The following is a 17,504-nucleotide window of genomic DNA, read 5'->3' as shown; positions in this document are numbered from 1 at the left end:
TTACATTTCGCCCAAATTCTGCAAGCCGACAAGCTCAAAATATGCCGACCGCTTCTGCATCAGCTCAGAATGAGTTCCACCCTCGATGATGCGACCTTGATTGAAGACATAAATCATGTCTGCCTTTTGCACCGTACTGAGACGATGCGCCACGGCGATCGTCGTGCGGCCTTTAGCTGCAGTATCCAGAGCAGCTTGCACGAGCTTTTCAGACTCGGAATCGAGAGCAGAAGTGGCCTCATCCAGCAAAAGAATTCTGGGCTTGCGGAGTAAGGCTCTAGCAATTGCAAGACGTTGCTTCTGGCCACCTGAAAGCATACTGCCCTTACTACCAACGAGAGTATCGAAACCGCTTGGCAGACTGATGATGAAATCGTAGATGTTTGCGTTCTTGCAGCATACCACCATTTCGTCTTCCGAAACGTCATCTTGGTCCGTACCCAGCATGATATTCTCGCGGATGGTACCTTGGTACAGCGTTGGCTCTTGGCTGACAAGTGCGAGATGGGAGCGGTAATTGTTGATGTTGAATGACGAGATTTCCTTGCCGTCGACGTAGACACCGCCGAGGGCTGGATCGTAGAATCTCTCCAAGAGCGCAATTGCAGTGGACTTGCCACACCCACTAGCTCCAACGAACGCAACGTACTGCCCGGGCTTGACCTGGAGATTGAGACCTCGCAGAACAGGCTGGTTTGGTCGCGTCGGGTACCTGAAGTGTACGTCCCTGAACTCGACATGGCCTTCTATACTCTGGACCTTATCGCCGTCATGGCTCCAGCTATCAATTTCCGGCGTCCGGTCGAAGAGAGCCTTGACACTAGTAGCAGCGTGACTAGCTTTGGCAATATCCGGTGCGAAGCTGAAGATAGTCCCTGCAGACTGCGCCCCGAAAATGACGGTGCTGAAACACAGGAAGAATTGGAACCTGAATTGAAGGGTTAGAACTAATATGACCTCTGTTCGTGGGATTGTCGTCTACTCACATGGTATATTCGTGTCTACCGAACAAGGTACCTCCATACCAAAAGCCGAGAGCCATGCAGAGGAATTGAAGTGATTGAGATGCCGCGTAGAGGATGGACGACTTAAGGACCGACCACACTAGGCTGCGGCCTTGCGACAGAAGCTGTTCGTGATAGTGACTGCAAATGTCACCCTCGCGGGTCAAGGAAGCCACGGTTCGGATGGCTGATGTGGCCTCGCAGGCATAGCTTGCAGAATCTTCGTAGGCTTTCTTTTTCTCCCTCTCGAGTCGGACCAGCATAGCCAAACGGAAGTACCCACAAGCGAGAAGAAGGGGGATGGTGGACATGCAAACCAGACTAAGCTTCCACCCTACGGCCAGACCAATGGCGCAAGAGGCAACCAAGGTAGTGACCAGCAAAAGAATGGTCATCAGAGTAATGCCAGACAGCCCAGCCAGTTGAGAGGTCTCAGTGGACAGGAAGGAAGTGAGAGCACCCGCGGAACGTTTGTCGAAGTAAGCAATGTCTTGTCGGAGGATATATCGGAATGCTCGGTCGCGAACTCGATGGGTAAGTCGCTCTGCGCAGTAAGAGAACGCAATACCCTGAGAGATGAGAGCGAGCAGTTGCACAAAGGCGAGCATCAAATACATCAGCGACCAGAAGTTGGCTTGTCGCCGTATTTCAGAGCTCTCTGAAAGAGGGAGCGAAAGGGCTGTGATGCACTTGGAGAAGAAGACAGCTTGTGTTGGATTACCTCCACCGCAAATGATGGCGAGGAAAACTCCAAAGATCATATATTTCCATTCCTGTTTGTTCAAACCAGCGACAAAATGTATCAGCTGGAACAAGGTATAGTTGTCGGCAATGCCCTCTTGTCCCTTTTTCGCAAGTGCCGTTCGCGATTTGACTGATCGTGCCTTGTCCGCCTCAGGGTCCTCAGGTTCTTCCCTTTGATCCAATTTCCCTGAGCTGTGGCGCTTCTCATGGAATTCGGCTCGCGGTAAATCATAATCGGTTTCGGGCAGAATGTGATCATCATCTTGGTTTCTAGACTCTTGCTTCGTCGCGATTCGCTGAGCCTCGGCCAAGTTGTAGTAAGCCGCTTTCTTCTGGAGGAGTTCATCGTGGGTACCCTGTTCGACAATACGTCCGTGGGACATAACCACAATGTTGTCCGCATTCTTGATAGTGGACAGTCGGTGAGCAATGATCACGGTGGTTCGTCCCTGGGCAGCTTTGTCGAGTGCGGCTTGAACAACTCCCTCGCTCTTTGTGTCGAGTGCGGATGTTGCTTCGTCAAGTAGCAGGATCTTAGGATCGCTAACCATGGCTCTGGCAATGGCAATGCGTTGTTTCTGACCTCCTGAGAGAAGGAACCCTCGTTCGCCAATGTCGGTTTCGTAGCCTTCGGGAAGGGAGGTGATGAAGTCGTGGGCCTGAAAAGCAACAAAGTTAGAACTTCGGATTGGATATGGTACGGGTAAAGAGGGTGTGTTTAAGGTAGGGTATCATAGCATCTGGTCTACTCACGTTTGCCATTCGAGCAGCGCGTTCGACCAGCTCAGTAATTGCTTTTTCGGACTCATGCTCGTGCGGTGTTCCGATCAATCCGTGCTTAATATTGCCAAATATCGTAGTAGCGAATAAGGTAGGCTCTTGGCTAACCAATGAAATTTGTTGTCGCAACCAGCGTAGATTCAGGTCTTTGGTATCATGGCCGTCGATGTGTACGGATCCACCGACAGGATCGTAGAAACGCTCAACCAGCCCGATGATAGTGCTTTTCCCAGAGCCTGAAGCCCCAACAAGCGCAGTAGACTTGCCCGCCGGGATCAGCAAGCTCACGTCGTCCATCACAACAACTTCGGGGCGGGAAGGGTATATATGTCTGATGTTCTTGAGTTCCACATCTCCCTGAAGTTTCTCCAGCTTCTGCCCCTCGGTCGATATAGGGTCGAGAGGAGAGACTCGATCAATGGTTGCGTAGATCTTGTTGGCTGCGGCGACCGCTGTGGTGATGGCTTGGACATTCGGTGTAATATTCCCGAGGGCAAAGGCACCCATCATGATGGCCATTTGAATGGTGAGGATCTGCGCTAGCCCAACGGACCCATCCACCAGGAAGCGGGAGCCCATCCAGAAAGACAGTCCATAATTGAGGTAGATGTACCTAAAAAGAGACAATGTCAGAACACTGGGCTGTTTGAGGTAATTCAAGAGACCGCCATTTGGAAGGTGAGACGTTGTGCCACTCGCTGTACTTACAGAAAGAGAAAGCCAATCATTGAGCTGGTGGTGGACTTGAGCTTGAATCCGGACTTCTCTGCTTCAACGAGATACCCATCGTATCGTCGAGCCAGCTTCTCTTGAGTATTGAACGCAGCCGCGTTTCGGATCGAGCTGATGACCTCTTCCGCAACAGTTCCGCCTTCAGCAAAATGACCGAGGTATTTCTTGCTGAGCTTAGCGACGAACGTGCCCACGAAGCCCAATGTGACAACGATAGCGACTACAGTGGAACACAGAATCAGCGTCAGCTTCCAGTATCTGACGAAACCGATCACGAAAGCGGCCACAAAGGTGGCGATGGCTGTCAAGGTCAATCCCACTTTCTCTGAGATACCTTCCTGGACAAGATTGGTGTCTGCTGTAATGCGTGTGGTGATCTCACCCGCGCCAAGCTCGTCGAAGAAGGCAATATTCTGCCTCAGAATGGCGGCCAAGAACCGCTCTCTGATCTTTGCTGTGATATGTTCACCGGCGTACACGAAACCGACCGTGGCCATGTAAACCATGACAAACTCGCCAATAGCGAGGTAGAGAAAGTACAAAGAGAATCTAGCAAGCTCGCTAGTGAATTGGTTGTCCGAGATGTCGCCCAACAGGAAGCTGCGGAAGGTGCCTGCAAGACCTCCAAACAGGACAGCCATCATGGGCATAAGTGCACCACCGATGATTGCGGCAGTCGAGGCAAGGACCAGGACGATCTTGTCATTCCGTGTCGCATAACGATACAAATTCATGTAATTGACCTTGGTGGCGGGCAGATCCAACTGTCTCTTGAGGATCAGCCTCTCGTGCTCTGGTAGATGCTTGAACGGATCATCATCTTCCGGCTTTTCGTCTGCATCAGCCGGCGCTGAACCGACTGAGTTCACGGGAGGGCTGGCGGGTGTGGCGTCTTGGCCTGCCTGGACAGGCGCTTGCTGGTCTCCAAGGTCGCGGCTCGGCATGGTGGAGCAGTCCAGCAATCATCGAAGAGGGCAGTGACACTGGCAGTGGCTGTAGTTTTTCTTATGTTGGTCAAGTTGGCCAGGAATGAAGTGAGGATGAAGCGAAAGGATTGTTGGAGTGTGCGACTGCCTTTTGTTTACAATTCTGAGTGCCTCTGAGTGCCCCTGTCGACGCGTTGTTTTTTTTTATTTGTTTGGGGTGAGTGGAAGCGACAAGGAAAAGATGCGGGAATGTACAGTAGCGTGTGTAAGGCTGTTGTATTGCAAGGATGTCTCCGAACTTACCGAATCGGGCAGTCACCCAACGGCTGATTCTTCCTTTCAGGCCGCGGCCTCTAGACCCTGTACGCGTTCGTTAACACGTAGATAACAGCGTAAATAAGTTAAGTAACAGCTAGTCTCGTTGATGGCGACAAAGAAGCTTCGTACCTATCTATATTCTGAATTTATTGCCCCCACCCACCACATCTGATCTCGCATTTATTCGGCGGCTACTACGGAGTACATTACTCCCCGATTGAATTCTTAGATTGCCAAACCCGTACCTCACCACATCAATGCGGGTAATAATTGTTGGCGGGGGCCTGGTGGGCCTGACGCTTGCAAGTGCATTGGAAAAAGCAAATGTTGATTTTGTGTTGCTAGAGGCCCGAGGTCGATTTGACCCCCAAGTCGGAGCATCTATTGGACTGAATGCCGCCGCAATGCGTATCCTGGATCAGCTAGGAGCAGCCAAAGCGATCATGAATGAAACAGCACCAAGCAAAATGTCCAAAGTCCATCGCAGCGATGGTAAACTTGTCATGCCACCGGCGCTCACTTTCCCGATCTTGAAAACCAGGTATGTGATAATTAGATGTCTAGTTAGTTTTGAAGCAATTTCATTAAATGAATTCTAGGTTTGGCTATGGATCATGCTCTCTGGACCGCCAACGCGCTCTCAAGGCGTTAATGGACTCAATTGGATTGAAAGACAACATGCTGCCCAACAAGACCGTGTCGCGGATCGACCAAACGGATTCTGGCGTCATTGTGCATTGTCAAGACGGTTCTTCCTACCATGGGGACGTGGTCGTTGGTTGTGATGGTGTCAATAGCAAAGCATCGACTCGGAGCGAGATGTGTCGCCTTGCCAGCGAGGAGGATCCAGACCACTTCCGAACGCTGAAGCAGACGAGTAAGTACGCAAGGCTGCGGCTGAAGAACTGCGATTAATTCTTTCTCCAGTAATGAGTGCTGAATTCAACTGTCTTTTCGGCATATCTGACCCCGTAGATAGCCTCATCGAGGGAACAGTCGACACCGTTTTTGACAACGGCAGGTCCATGCTCGTGATCACTGGAAAACATGGACGGGTGTTCTGGTTTTACCATGAGAAGTTGGACAAGGTCTATTATACAGATGCCGAAGACTTCCCACGATACTCTCAAGCAGATGCGGAAAAGCTCGCGCACAAAAATGCCTGGCGACCTATCACCGAGACTGTGACCCTGGGAGACATATGGGAAAAGCGTGTGACCTACACGCTGGTGCCATTGGAGGAGGCCCTGTTTGACATGTGGAGCTGGGGACGTATAGCGACTGTTGGGGATAACTCCCATAAGATGACCCCTAATACTGGCCAAGCTGGGAACAATGCAATTGAGTCTGCTGCTGCGCTGGCAAATCAACTCCAAAGACTCCATAATGAGGCGCCGATCACCTCTCAGAAAATCGAGTCAGCGTTGCGCAAGTGGCAGGAGAAGCGCCAGGCTCCAGTGAACGCGACGGTGAAAGAAGCGGCGATGGTTTGCCGATTGCAGGCGCTGGATGGTCGCATGGCCTCTTTTGTCATGAACTATGTTGTGCCAAATGCCAGCGAGTCGTTTCTGAAATTGGTCACCGCTACGCTCATCGGCGCTGAGATCATTGAGTATCTACCAGTACCAGCCCAGTCTTTCGAAGGCTCTTGTCCCTTCAACCCAACCCAAGGTGTCGGCAAACACGAACGATTGCTGAAACGTATGGCCCTTGCGTTGCCATTGCTCGTTCTCTCTTTTTGGGTGGCGACGATGACGCCCATTGGCGGTGTGGATGGTTCTATACGCCGATTCCTGCAGCCAAGTCAACTCACGGAGCTCGGTGAACGAGCGCAAGTGCTTCAAAGTCTACGCCCTCTTGCTGAGGAGAGTGTCATCTATGCCATATGGCTCATTGAGTCGAACCGTCGTGCCAATGCGATGACGTTCGCCCAGTTTCCAACCATCTTCTGGCTCCTTGGTCTTAGGTTTGGACCAGGGGTTGTTACTCCTTGTTACTATTTCCTGCATTTTTTGTTCTCGGGCATCGAGAGATTCGCGGCAACTGATGGAAGACTCACCAATGTGGCCTACACCAAGTTGATATTGCCCTCAGTAGTGCTCTTCATGGGTGCACCGGTCTTCCTCACCCTGAGCGGCTACATTACAAAGGTCGATACGGCGTTGTGGCACTGGCGTTGGATGCTCCAGCCACAGGCTTTGATTGCGATCACGCAGTGGATAACAGTCAAGACTGGGATGAGCAAGGTCAGCATGGACGAGGACACGATGGGTAACCAGCTGCGGGATCTCCCTTACATCCGATGGTGTTTATGTGTTCTCAGTAGCGTATCTGCAGCGAGTTTCATAGCTACGCGGTGGAGCGCACTCTTGGACACTTTTTCGTCTGCTCTCTTGCCCGACGCAGTTGGAAATTTGTCCGACTTGAACCGGCATGGGACCCTCCTCGCGAGTCTCTTCTGGGTCGGTCTCTTGATCCATGACATCAAGAGCGCCGGAATGGCCAAACAAAGTTGGGCGAAAATACTCACAATAGGCTTTCTTTCTGGCGCACTTGCAAGCCCTGTGGTAACTGTGGCACTGGGGTGGATTTGGCGAGAGGAGATATTGGCATCTAGGAGAGAAAGACACGCGGTCACTAGGGACAAGTACTCAGGAAAGTCGATCCTTGACGTCCAAAAAGAGATGCTTTTGCCCAAGGTTAAGGCGGCGAAGTGAGAAAGTCGCAGGCTCCCTCATTCTTTGAACCTGTACAGGATGTGTTACTACTAGTATATTCAGCATAGTTTATATTTTTACCAATTCTGACTGGCACAACAAAGTCGCATTTTGTAGGGTACTTATTTTCGAGACATCATTGACTGCTGTCGGATCGAGGGCAGTGTAGCTGGGATTCGACCATCGATCAAACATCGACAAAATACAAAAGATCGCCGGTTGGCTCATCCCCACTTGACGGGAAGAACTTGATGGATTTCTGTGGCTAACACCTTTCCTCCGCCGGTTCATCCCTGGAAGAGCAGAACATGTAATACGAATGAAAAATGCATGTCTCCATCAAGTTCCGGCTAGGCAGGTCAATGGTCGAGACGGTTCTTTCGGATTCCGGACGATCATCAATGGATTGGGTGATTCTGCTGATGTCAGGCAGGAATTTGAATTGAGCACCGTCCATCCGTGTAGAGAGCTCCATTCGCAAAGTCGTATCGTTGCCTCCTTGGATGCTTTCGAACGTAGGCCAGCCGTATTTACTATGCTTGATGGCTTTACGTCTTTTCTCTCGATCGGTCGTTCTGTGTGGAGCAGTGACGAACCTTGGAATGAGTCCTCATCGGTTTGATTGATCGCCCAGCCCATGTTCTATAGCTCATTAAAAGCTCGGAAGATCAGCCTTTTTCGTATAGTCAATACTGAGGCCCCAAACCCGTCGGAATCGAAAATATATTTTGGCCTTTCTGTCCGCAATTGACATGTTGGAGTCGTCGTCGCAATGGACTTAACAGGAAACCCCTTCCAGGTTATCAGAGGGCCCGATGGTTGAGTTCCAAGGTTAGTCAGAATTTTGGTCGCGAGGTCGTGAAGACTGATCGTAGCGGGTTCACCTTCCCAAGCATTTTCCTGGCTAGCATCACTGCCTGTGCTTTTGACGGAAGCGGGAGTTTCACTATACATTGTGTGAGTGTCAACGCTGGAGGAATTGATGACATGAGGGATGTAAAAGTGATGGATCTGATTGTTGAGATCCATGCATGAATAGACGGTTTATACCAGATATATCAGGCATGGGTCTATCAGCGCAGATCCTTCCATCATGAGTTTAGATCATTAAGAGATTTCTCTCATTTATATAGGGTCTCCCTCAATGAGAGAGAGATCAGACTTAGACACCTCAGCGGTCTTGACGTATATGCTTCCTCAGTATCATCGTATTTCAACACTGATGAATTGGTGATGAAGTGAAGTGAGTCCACGGGTAGGGTGGTGCTCTCCAAGGGCTCGCCGCGGTCCACGGGTAGAATACATGGTTATACAACCTTGAAAATAAACTGCTACCAAGATTCATGAATCCAAATGCAGGCTTTCGTGTGGGTAACTATAGAGACTATTACCCAAGTGGAAGCACCGCCTGTATTACGATAAATGAAGAGCTGGTAGCTATTTCTGCCTTTGAAATCATTTCACATTGGTAGTAGCCACGATGTAACGGCGTCTGACTTCATGTATATCTAACATTTGGCTTGGTACCTCAAACATAAAAATCCACCGCGAAACACCAAAGCAACGAAGGAGCTTGTGGGTGTTCTATTGAGATTGTCTCTTTGAGTGTCAAAATTGAGCTACCCCTGAGAAAGCCAGTCCGAGTTCAAAGAGGGCTGAGCCTGACGTAGCACTGCCGTGGCATTCGGAAAAGTCGCTGTTGAGATTCCATGCTATCCAAGCCTTTCGGAAGAGGCTCGAACTTGAAGTTCAAGACCAGGAGCACGAGGTTTAGGCGGAATTCCATCAAAGCGAGATTTCTGCCTAGATTCACGCATCGGTGTCAGCCAAGGTTCCTGTCCTACTTATGGAGCTTCCGAACGAAAATTCAACTGTGAGGATGATAGTAGAGTCCACATACCATAGCACATCCGCGGGCCAGCAGAGAAACCCAGACGTGGAAATTCACGAGGGTTAAAGGAACCGTCTTCTACAAGCCACCGCTCTGGGTGAAATTCATCCATGCCGTTGACATCCCAGTATGATTCGAAGTTACCCTTGGAACTTCGGGAAGTCTCGGATCTCATATGCTCGGGGATATCGAGGGGTTGTGTACCGATATAAGGGTTGAGAAGTACAGTGACGCCCTTTGGGATTGGGTATCCGAGTACCTGAGTATCAGTGGTAGTTCTCCGAACCAGACGAGGAGACGTGTTCGCCGCGCGCATGGATTCCTCCATGTATGCTTCTAGATACGGGATCGACGTGCTCATGATAGCTTTCGACGAAGGCTGCTCCCCATTCGAGCTTTTAGGCAAAGCATCCACAAGGGCCTTTCGTAGCTTCTCCTGCTTCTCGGGATTGGCGATCAGAAACTTTACAGCCCAGGAGAGGAGCACAGCCTTTGTCTCGTGTCCCTGTGATTTCCTAAGCATCAGCTATCTGCCTAACAATTGGGTGATTTGAAAACTGAGCCCTGTCCTTACAGCAACGAGAATCATGAACAGCTCATCATGAATCTCAGCTTGAACTAATGCCGGAAATGGGACGTTGACGGGCTGTCCCTGACGTATCTGGGCCAAGAGCTGACGCCGTACACCAGTGACCACAGCAGAGGTCTCTTCAACCTCCATCAGTTGGTCCTCGGAGAGGCCTGCTAGCTTTGCACGGGTACCTTCGATAAGCCCGTCAACGGTACTTTCCTTGAAAGCTAATTTCCACTTGTAGACGGGTTGCTGTCTGAGATACCAAAGGGACCACTTCTGGGAGACTGACTGCAGCGACTTTGCCACCGTGCTTATAAAGAACGACACGGCCTCGCACATATCAGGCTTCTGAATGACGGGAATCTGAGCCGCCGAGTCGATTGATGGGGGTTGGACCGTGTCTGAGGTTGCGCTGAGAACCTTGTTGCGTGCACTTTTGATGCCGTCAACATTGGTTCCGAATACCAGTTCCCATATTAGCTCGAACGCTGCTACATCAAAGTCGTCGAAGCAGTAAAATGGTCGTCCACCGGCCATTTTGGCCTGAGCTCTGAGTAAGTCGATTAGGCCCAGGGCGCACCGGTACATCTTGGGCTCAGCGACGCGTCGTAGGAAAGGCGTGCCGGTAACGCCCTCCCAAAAGCGTCTCTGGTTTTTGAATTCAGGTCCCGTCAATTTAACCAGACTGCAATGCGGAAGAAGAGAGCGATAGGCATCTTGTGTTCTGGGAGCGCGATCGAATTCGTGCGTGCGGTTGCTGAGAATATCTTTGACCTCGCGAACGTCGTCAATGATGACTGTAGGGTTTGAAAAGGGAGCGAGAAACATCTGAATCACGGGCGAGTTCAGATTTCTGCTCTGCTGGAAGATGTATTTCGCTGGGTCCTGGGTTATTTTGATATCTTCGAGCAGGCCTGTCGAGTCTCCCCAGAACCTTCTTGCCGAGGCAGCATTGTATGGAATGCCTGGATATGGGCTTGGATATGCTCGCTTGAAACCATAGTATAGTATGAATGCGAGAAGGCCGATTCCAATCGACGGTAGATGGTTCAATGATAGTATATCCATTTTATTTCTAGTAGGTCCCGCACAGTGTGGGAAACCTTGGAAGTAAGAAAATGTAATAGATGCTAGGGCTCGTGGAGTTTGAATATCTGAACTTACATTTGTACGATTTGCTGGCATTCTCCAATCGTAGTAGACTTATTACTGCTCAACGCTTGAAAAACGCTGTTGGATGGGCTGTGGCATGTTGGATCTCGGATGTTTCCTCGTTGGGAAATCCGAAGCCATGAAACACACCATCCGCATTGGGACCTCGGGAGGTCAACGCCCAGTGCTAACGGAGGAGTCTCCCCCATCCGTGGATGAACACTGAATAATACGAGCGAAGACCGCGGGATGATAACCTTGGAAGGCTTGGACAAACCTGGGAACGAATCGGGATGGGATGATGGTTCTAAGAATCGCCCCCAAATCGTAAAATTATCACTAGTGTGCCTAGGTATATATTAACTAGTCTTCAACGCATATATAATGTGTTATTGACTGCTCGGGTCTCTACTCGAGTCTTGCCAAACCTTGAAACCCGGGACTTCCTAGATTCCAAAGTGAACAAGCAGTGAACTACACATTTTTTTAAACTATTGAACATGTCTCCAATTCCCAACACCGACATGCCTCAACCAGGCAACGAAGAATCTACCAGAACCAACGGAGACTCTCCCACAACTAACGGAGCCACCATGAATTGCAGCACAATGCCACAGCAACAGGAACCCTCCAACGGCAATTCCACGGGCCCCTCAATCCCCATTGCCATTGTTGGCATGGCTTGCCGCTTCAGTGGAAACGTCAGGAATCCTCACCAGCTGTGGGAACTCTGCGCGAATGGAAAGGATGGCTGGTCTCTCATCCCAGATTCGCGCTTTGATGTGAAGTCGTTGTATCATCCTGATAATGCAAAGGCTGGCAGAATATGTTTCCTCTCCTATGGCATGCCCGCAAAGCAGGAAGTGTCACTTTGTACTTAGCTGGGTCAACTAGAATGAGGGCTGACATATTTGCAGAGCCACGTTATTGGTGGCTACTTTCTGGACGATGATATCGCTTGTTTTGATGCCGCCTTCTTCAATTTGGCATCAGATGTTGCCCATGTAAGTGGGGCCCTATTTATGCCCCGAACGTCGAAGAAGCTGACTTCGAGAGACAGGGTCTTGACCCTTAAGCGAGATTGTTGCTCGAAACTGTCTACGAAGCAACAGAAGATGGTAAGCTCCTGTCCCTTGTGCTTCTGTCAAGAATTGTCGCAGAAGCTGACCCGCTTAGCTGGTATCCCTCTGGATAAGCTCGCTGGCACCAATACATCGGTCTATACCGGAACATTCAACAAAGATTACCATGAAATCGAAACCAAAGATGCCGAGTGTTTGACCCGCTCCTTCCTCGCCGGTACAGGTACCGCAATGCTGTCCAATCGTGTCTCGCACTTCTTTGATTTGCAAGGACCAAGTCTGTCCATCGACACAGGTTGTTCGGCGGGTATGGTGGCAGTCCACCAAGCGTGCCAAAGCATTCGCACTGGGGAGAGTGACATCTCAATTGTCGGTGCTTCTAGTACACTCCTTAGTCAAGATGCTTTCATTTCGGCATCCACTATTGGGTAAGTACGAGTTTGCAGGATTGTATACATCTATTCCTTCAGAACATGACTGACAGAATATCTTGATAGTGCCATTGGTTCCAAAGGCAAATGCTTCGCCTGGGACAATCGTGCTGCCGGCTACGGCCGTGGTGAGGGTGTAGCGGCAGTTATCCTCAAACCTCTGGATGCCGCGCTGCTCGCTGGTGACCAAATTCATGCCGTCATCAAGGACAGCGGAGTCAACCAAGACGGGAAGACGACCACAATTACCTCCCCATCTGCCGACGCCCAGGTCAAACTGATTGAGCAATGCTACCGTCGTGCAGGGCTTGATATCTCTCAAACTGGCTACGTGGAGGCTCACATGACCGGCACAGCAGCTGGAGATCCCGTTGAGGCCGAAGCAATTGCGAGAACCTTTGGAAAGTCTCGCCAAGGGGATGACAAGGTATCGGTTGGCTCTGTGAAGACAAATGTTGGCCACACCGAGCCTGTCAGTGGTCTTGCAGCCCTCATCAAGACTATATTTGCGTTAAAAACAGCGTCGATCCCACCGAACCTCAACTATGAGACTCCGAACCCAAGCATTGACCATGATGCGGGCCATTTGGAGGTGCCGACACAGTTAAAGCCATGGCCGGAAGACAAGATCCTTCGCGCTTCAATCAACAACTTTGGTTACGGTGGAACGAACGCCCACGTCATCTTGGAGTCTGCGCCAACTCCAGCAGAGATTTATCACTTGAATGGACACGCAACACCTCAAGGAAATCAATCGGGTGATGACTCACGCGTTTTCATGGTCAGCGCGAAGGACTCTGCTGCCTGTCGGACCATGATGGACCGTCTTGCTTCTCATATTATTGAGACGTCACCATCGACAGTAGCTATAGTTGTCCTTTCATGGCTAGATACAGCGTGTCACTATTTTTAAACATATTTGAAGCCCCGTCAAGACCAGTCCGTGGTTCTCTGTAGGCGCCTTCCCCACATATAACCATCAAATACTCTCCACATCAAGGTCCTCTAACAACCTTTCCTCGACTTTAAGCGTATCAAGTCTCTAGGAATTGGGGGATCTGCTCGAAGCCGTCAGGCTCCTTGATCCATTAATCCATTGCCTTTAACAATATTGAGAATACAAAGTAGATCACAATTTGTACCAATCAAGTGATCTCAATAGCCGCCGCGGAAAGCAAAGAATCCTTATTGCAAAATTGATTACCCAAGCAAACTGAAGATTTCCGAAACATGGTTGCTAGCATTGTTATGCAGGTGTATTCTGTATAGCTTTCAGGGACTCCGGCCCCCAATACTTTCGCCACAATACACTGCGTACACAATGGAAGATAAAAAGTCGAAACGGTCGGATCCGCAACTTATCCGACCAGCCAGAAAAGATCAACAACTTTTCATGAATCCAGCGGGAAAAACACGCTTACAGGGGTCTTTAGAAGGACACACCAATCAGAATTCGACTTATTGACGATTTGATAGATCGTATTGCGCTAGCAGGGCATCTATTCAATATTACCGCCTAGGGGGCTGGCGGGTACAGACGCGCTCAAAATCAATTTCATCACTTTGTTTATGTTCGTGGTGTGACAACCGACATCAACTGAAAATCATTGTTATGCTCCGTTCTTATTGTCTGAATGAGTATAAGTATTTGTTAATAAAACACGTTAATGCTGAACATTCCCTGACGCGATCTCACGGACCGCGCTAACCCTAAAAAGGACCAACTGACCGCCATGCCCCTACCGCCCCGACTGTGACCCATCGTCGCTCAATCATTGTCTTCCTCGTCCTGCATTTTCCTCCCACCTGAGCCGCCGCTGAACCACATGTTTCTTGTTTCCGAAGCGATCCCGTAACCCCAAGCCGGACGGCGCTGCTCTCCTCTTTGGTTGAAATATTGCCGTCGTCATCTACTCGCCCTTATACGCCCAAGGATCTAGATCTAGACCACCCATCGTGCGCCCTGGATAGAGCGCTTCTCTGAGAGTACAGTGTTTCAGGTAATGAGATGGGATACCTATTGGACTAGCCGAAACCATACACATTCTAATACTGTGTACAGTGGAATCGGTCGGACTAAAGAAATAGCTAGCTTGGCCCTGGGGCCACCGTAGCGATAAGCTCGAGCGCTATACCAATATCCGCGAATGTGGTGGTCCTGATCGGCTCTCTTCGTTCCACCTTCCTCCGCCACTTGTCACTCCATCAACCATACGCGACAACATTGATCAACTGTTAATACGACTCATCCGCCGAACCAAGCGAGCCATGGCTAATAAGAGAAAACACCACAAAAGTTGTGGTATTCTTCCACTTCGACTATGGATTGGCAAGAAACTCTTTGGAGCAGTCGGACCGCATGGAGTCCGAGTCAGCCCTAGCAGAATGATCAAAGGGCCTTGTGCCACGGCGGAGCTAGCGGCCTTGAAATACGTCGCTGAGCACACATCAGTTCCTGTGCCTAAAGTAATCAACGCCCACTATTACGATGATGGTATCTATATTGAAATGGAATATGTCCGTGGAATGAGCCTCGAGGCAGCATGGTATCGCGGTCATCTGTCGCAAGACCAGAAGAAATACATCATCACCGAGGTTGCGGGCTACATCCGTCAACTTCGGAAACTAGAACCTCCGCGAGAAGGGATAGTTGCATCGGCAAGCTTCAACGAGGCCCTGGATCACCGAGTTGGATCTTATACTTTTGGGCCGTTTACGAGTCATAAAGGGTTCCACTCATACCTTCGAGCGAACGTTCCGATTGAGGACTGCAACGAAGTAATCGGGCCAGAGGTCACCAAATGCCACTCCCGTCGCTATCGAAGCTGCTTCACCCACGCAGATATTGCCCCTCGGAATATCATGGTGGACAATGGGAAGGTCTCTGCGATCGTTGATTGGCAATTTGGCGGCTGGTACCCAGAATATTGGGAGTATACTAAGGCACATTACGGTCAGATAGATCGGCCAGAGTGGTATGATGGATTGGAAAGTGCTATGGAGAGATATGACGACGAGCTCAAAGCGGAACAAACTCTCTGGAGGCGACTGGACGAGCCACAACTTCTCTGGCGAGGGAGAGAGCATATGATTCCGGATCTCAGCCTTTCGTGACAGAATCGAGACCATGAAATCTGAAGAGGCGTTTCGCAAGTCACATACGCCGACCAGTGTAATTGATGCTTGCGGGCGTAGACTCAGTGCTCTGCAAGCGTTGATCTGCGAAAGCAAGTGACTCGTCCATGAACCGGTCAAGGTCGAATTGCTCCACGAGACCGACCATGGAGTTCGTCCGCCATTTAGTCTCCAGAGGTCTCATTGCAGCGGAAGCAATTCAGATTGTTCAATCTAAACGTGATCCCCCAAGCCATGGAATCGGTCTTCAGCCCGCCGGGAGACGTTGACTTCATCCTGAGTTGGCTTTAAATACATGCAGTTGACGGAAGACGCCCTGTGGCGAAGAAGTTAAATGCAGCTTAGCACATACATTCTTTTGTTACATGTCCTTTATTATCTACGGTCATAGCTGGTCAATACATTTTATCTCGCTAAACTACTCGGCTTATTCAGTTTCACTGCAGAGGGTCCCACTAAGAGATTTACCTTCTATAGCTGTTACACCTGGTTTTTTCTGCCGCTTTGTAATTTCTGCCAAGTACGCTTACTCCTCCTTCAATGAGCAGCATTCACTCCCAGGTAAAAGTGGTTCATACGGAGCCCATTGCCATTGTGTACTCTGCGAAGACCTCAAATTCTCGCAAGCGTGGGCTTAGAAAGTTGTCGACCCAGTCCCGTCGCCATTCGTCCTCGTACCAACAAGTGTAAAGTGCCTTACAGTACTCCCAGTAGTCTGGATACCATCCCGCTTGTGCCCAGTCAACGATAGCAATGATCCGAGCTGGTTTGCTGGAAGAGATAATGAAGTTCCCTCGGTGGAGGTCGCCATGGGTAAATTTAATGACTCCATCGTCCGGTAACAAAGACCTGTAGGGGTCGTTGTATTTCTTCGAAGCAGGAAGCCATGATTGTGGTAAGTAGGAAAACCAGTCGTTAAAATCCTTGACGGTCAAGAAAGGCCCGGCTTTCGGGTATGACTGGAAAACATAATCCAGAAGTTGTTGGTGCCTTAGGGAACCTGGAAAGATTCGATTAGATGTAAATACTATCCTTCCCAGTTTGACCGGGACGTACCAATATACTGATCGGAAGGATCTTGTTCAAGTCGGCGCAGACGGTTGACTATTTTACATAGCTCATCGCAGAGCGAGCTTTTGTCCTGGCTATCGAGCTCATTCCAGCCATCCTGCAGCGTCTGTCCTTGAATAAGCTCCATATAGAGGAATACATAGTTCTCCTCGTCTACTCGCCACCCAAAAATTTCGGGGACCGGAATTTCGTTACCAAAGGTCCGTTTGATCATCCAAAGGCACTGCGCTTCTGCGACCGTGACATATGGGCCAAATTTGACGAAGACTTCGCACTCTTCAAAGATAACAGGCAGCGGTTGTGGGTTCGCGTGGATGTCTGTCGACAAAGCCCTCACCTGTGCTGGTGTCGGAAGGCTTTTGCTGGGCTCTTTGAAGAAGGAAGAGTCGAGAAAGTTCATCTCCCGCACCGACTCATCGGGCAGATTTTCTGCAATTGAAGAGAATTTTGTCATTTCGGCTTGCTTGACTTCCTTAAGGCCTGCTAAATGATGTGTGAGCGACTTGGATGAGGTTACTTGTTGGATGAGGAAACAAAGCTGATGGGACCATCTCAAATCGGCTTGATATAGTTGGCTTATGTCAGCAGATCATGACTTCGGCGGAACAATTTTCCGTTTCCGGAGAATGGCGTTAGTTGTGGATTGACAATCTCGCGCCGGCGGCGACGGGGATGGAGTCGATGATAGCATAGCTATCTTTGATCTTCGAGCGACATGTTTCCCATTCCCCATAAGATTTCTGACCTCAGTTCCGGGTGGTTTGGAAATAGCGTGCTCAATTATCGGTAGTACATCTTCCCACTGCTTTCATTACGTGTAAACTGCAAGCAAGAGTACCTTATTCTCATTTCACTGTCTGTCCAGAGAGCGTCCCAAGATATCAGGGGTTCAATGTACATATTCTACATCAAAGAAAGTCTTGATTTTATTCTTGGGCCGTTTACTT

General features: G+C 49.8%; 6 protein-coding genes across 6 annotated transcripts; 3 read left to right on the top strand and 3 right to left on the bottom strand.

The window, feature by feature from the left end:
- N7515_010176 (ABC transporter permease/ATP-binding protein) lies at nt 1-4,204 on the bottom strand (the record flags this gene model as incomplete). Its single annotated transcript, XM_056670919.1, has 4 exons — nt 1-928; nt 987-2,407; nt 2,502-3,141; nt 3,237-4,204. 4 exons carry the CDS (start codon nt 4,202-4,204, stop codon nt 1-3), a joined length of 3,957 nt encoding a protein of 1,318 aa, XP_056517292.1.
- Nucleotides 4,205-4,761: 557 nt separating this feature from the next.
- On the top strand, nt 4,762-7,221 carry N7515_010175 (FAD-dependent oxidoreductase; the record flags this gene model as incomplete). Its single annotated transcript, XM_056670918.1, has 3 exons — nt 4,762-5,045; nt 5,104-5,381; nt 5,432-7,221. 3 exons carry the CDS (start codon nt 4,762-4,764, stop codon nt 7,219-7,221), a joined length of 2,352 nt encoding a protein of 783 aa, XP_056517291.1.
- A 1,645-nt stretch (nt 7,222-8,866) lies between these two features.
- Nucleotides 8,867-10,754, bottom strand: N7515_010174 (cytochrome P450 monooxygenase; the record flags this gene model as incomplete). Its single annotated transcript, XM_056670917.1, has 3 exons — nt 8,867-9,024; nt 9,122-9,617; nt 9,687-10,754. 3 exons carry the CDS (start codon nt 10,752-10,754, stop codon nt 8,867-8,869), a joined length of 1,722 nt encoding a protein of 573 aa, XP_056517290.1.
- A 584-nt stretch (nt 10,755-11,338) lies between these two features.
- N7515_010173 (polyketide synthase) lies at nt 11,339-13,264 on the top strand (the record flags this gene model as incomplete). Its single annotated transcript, XM_056670916.1, has 4 exons — nt 11,339-11,701; nt 11,756-11,842; nt 11,999-12,348; nt 12,418-13,264. 4 exons carry the CDS (start codon nt 11,339-11,341, stop codon nt 13,262-13,264), a joined length of 1,647 nt encoding a protein of 548 aa, XP_056517289.1.
- A 1,472-nt stretch (nt 13,265-14,736) lies between these two features.
- Nucleotides 14,737-15,465, top strand: N7515_010172 (aminoglycoside phosphotransferase family protein; the record flags this gene model as incomplete). Its single annotated transcript, XM_056670915.1, has 1 exon — nt 14,737-15,465. The coding sequence occupies one exon, from the start codon at nt 14,737-14,739 to the stop codon at nt 15,463-15,465; it is 729 nt and encodes a 242-aa protein (XP_056517288.1).
- Nucleotides 15,466-16,058: 593 nt separating this feature from the next.
- On the bottom strand, nt 16,059-17,011 carry N7515_010171 (uncharacterized protein; the record flags this gene model as incomplete). Its single annotated transcript, XM_056670914.1, has 2 exons — nt 16,059-16,486; nt 16,543-17,011. The coding sequence occupies 2 exons, from the start codon at nt 17,009-17,011 to the stop codon at nt 16,059-16,061; spliced, it is 897 nt and encodes a 298-aa protein (XP_056517287.1).
- Nucleotides 17,012-17,504: the final 493 nt, after the last annotated feature.

The sequence above is a fragment of the Penicillium bovifimosum genome (genome assembly GCF_028826915.1).
Source record: "Penicillium bovifimosum strain IBT 22155 chromosome Unknown utg000008l_segment0_segment0, whole genome shotgun sequence".
NCBI classification, from domain to species: domain Eukaryota; kingdom Fungi; phylum Ascomycota; class Eurotiomycetes; order Eurotiales; family Aspergillaceae; genus Penicillium; species Penicillium bovifimosum.
Note: the sequence above shows the minus strand (reverse complement) of the source record. Positions and strands in the feature narration are given on the sequence as shown.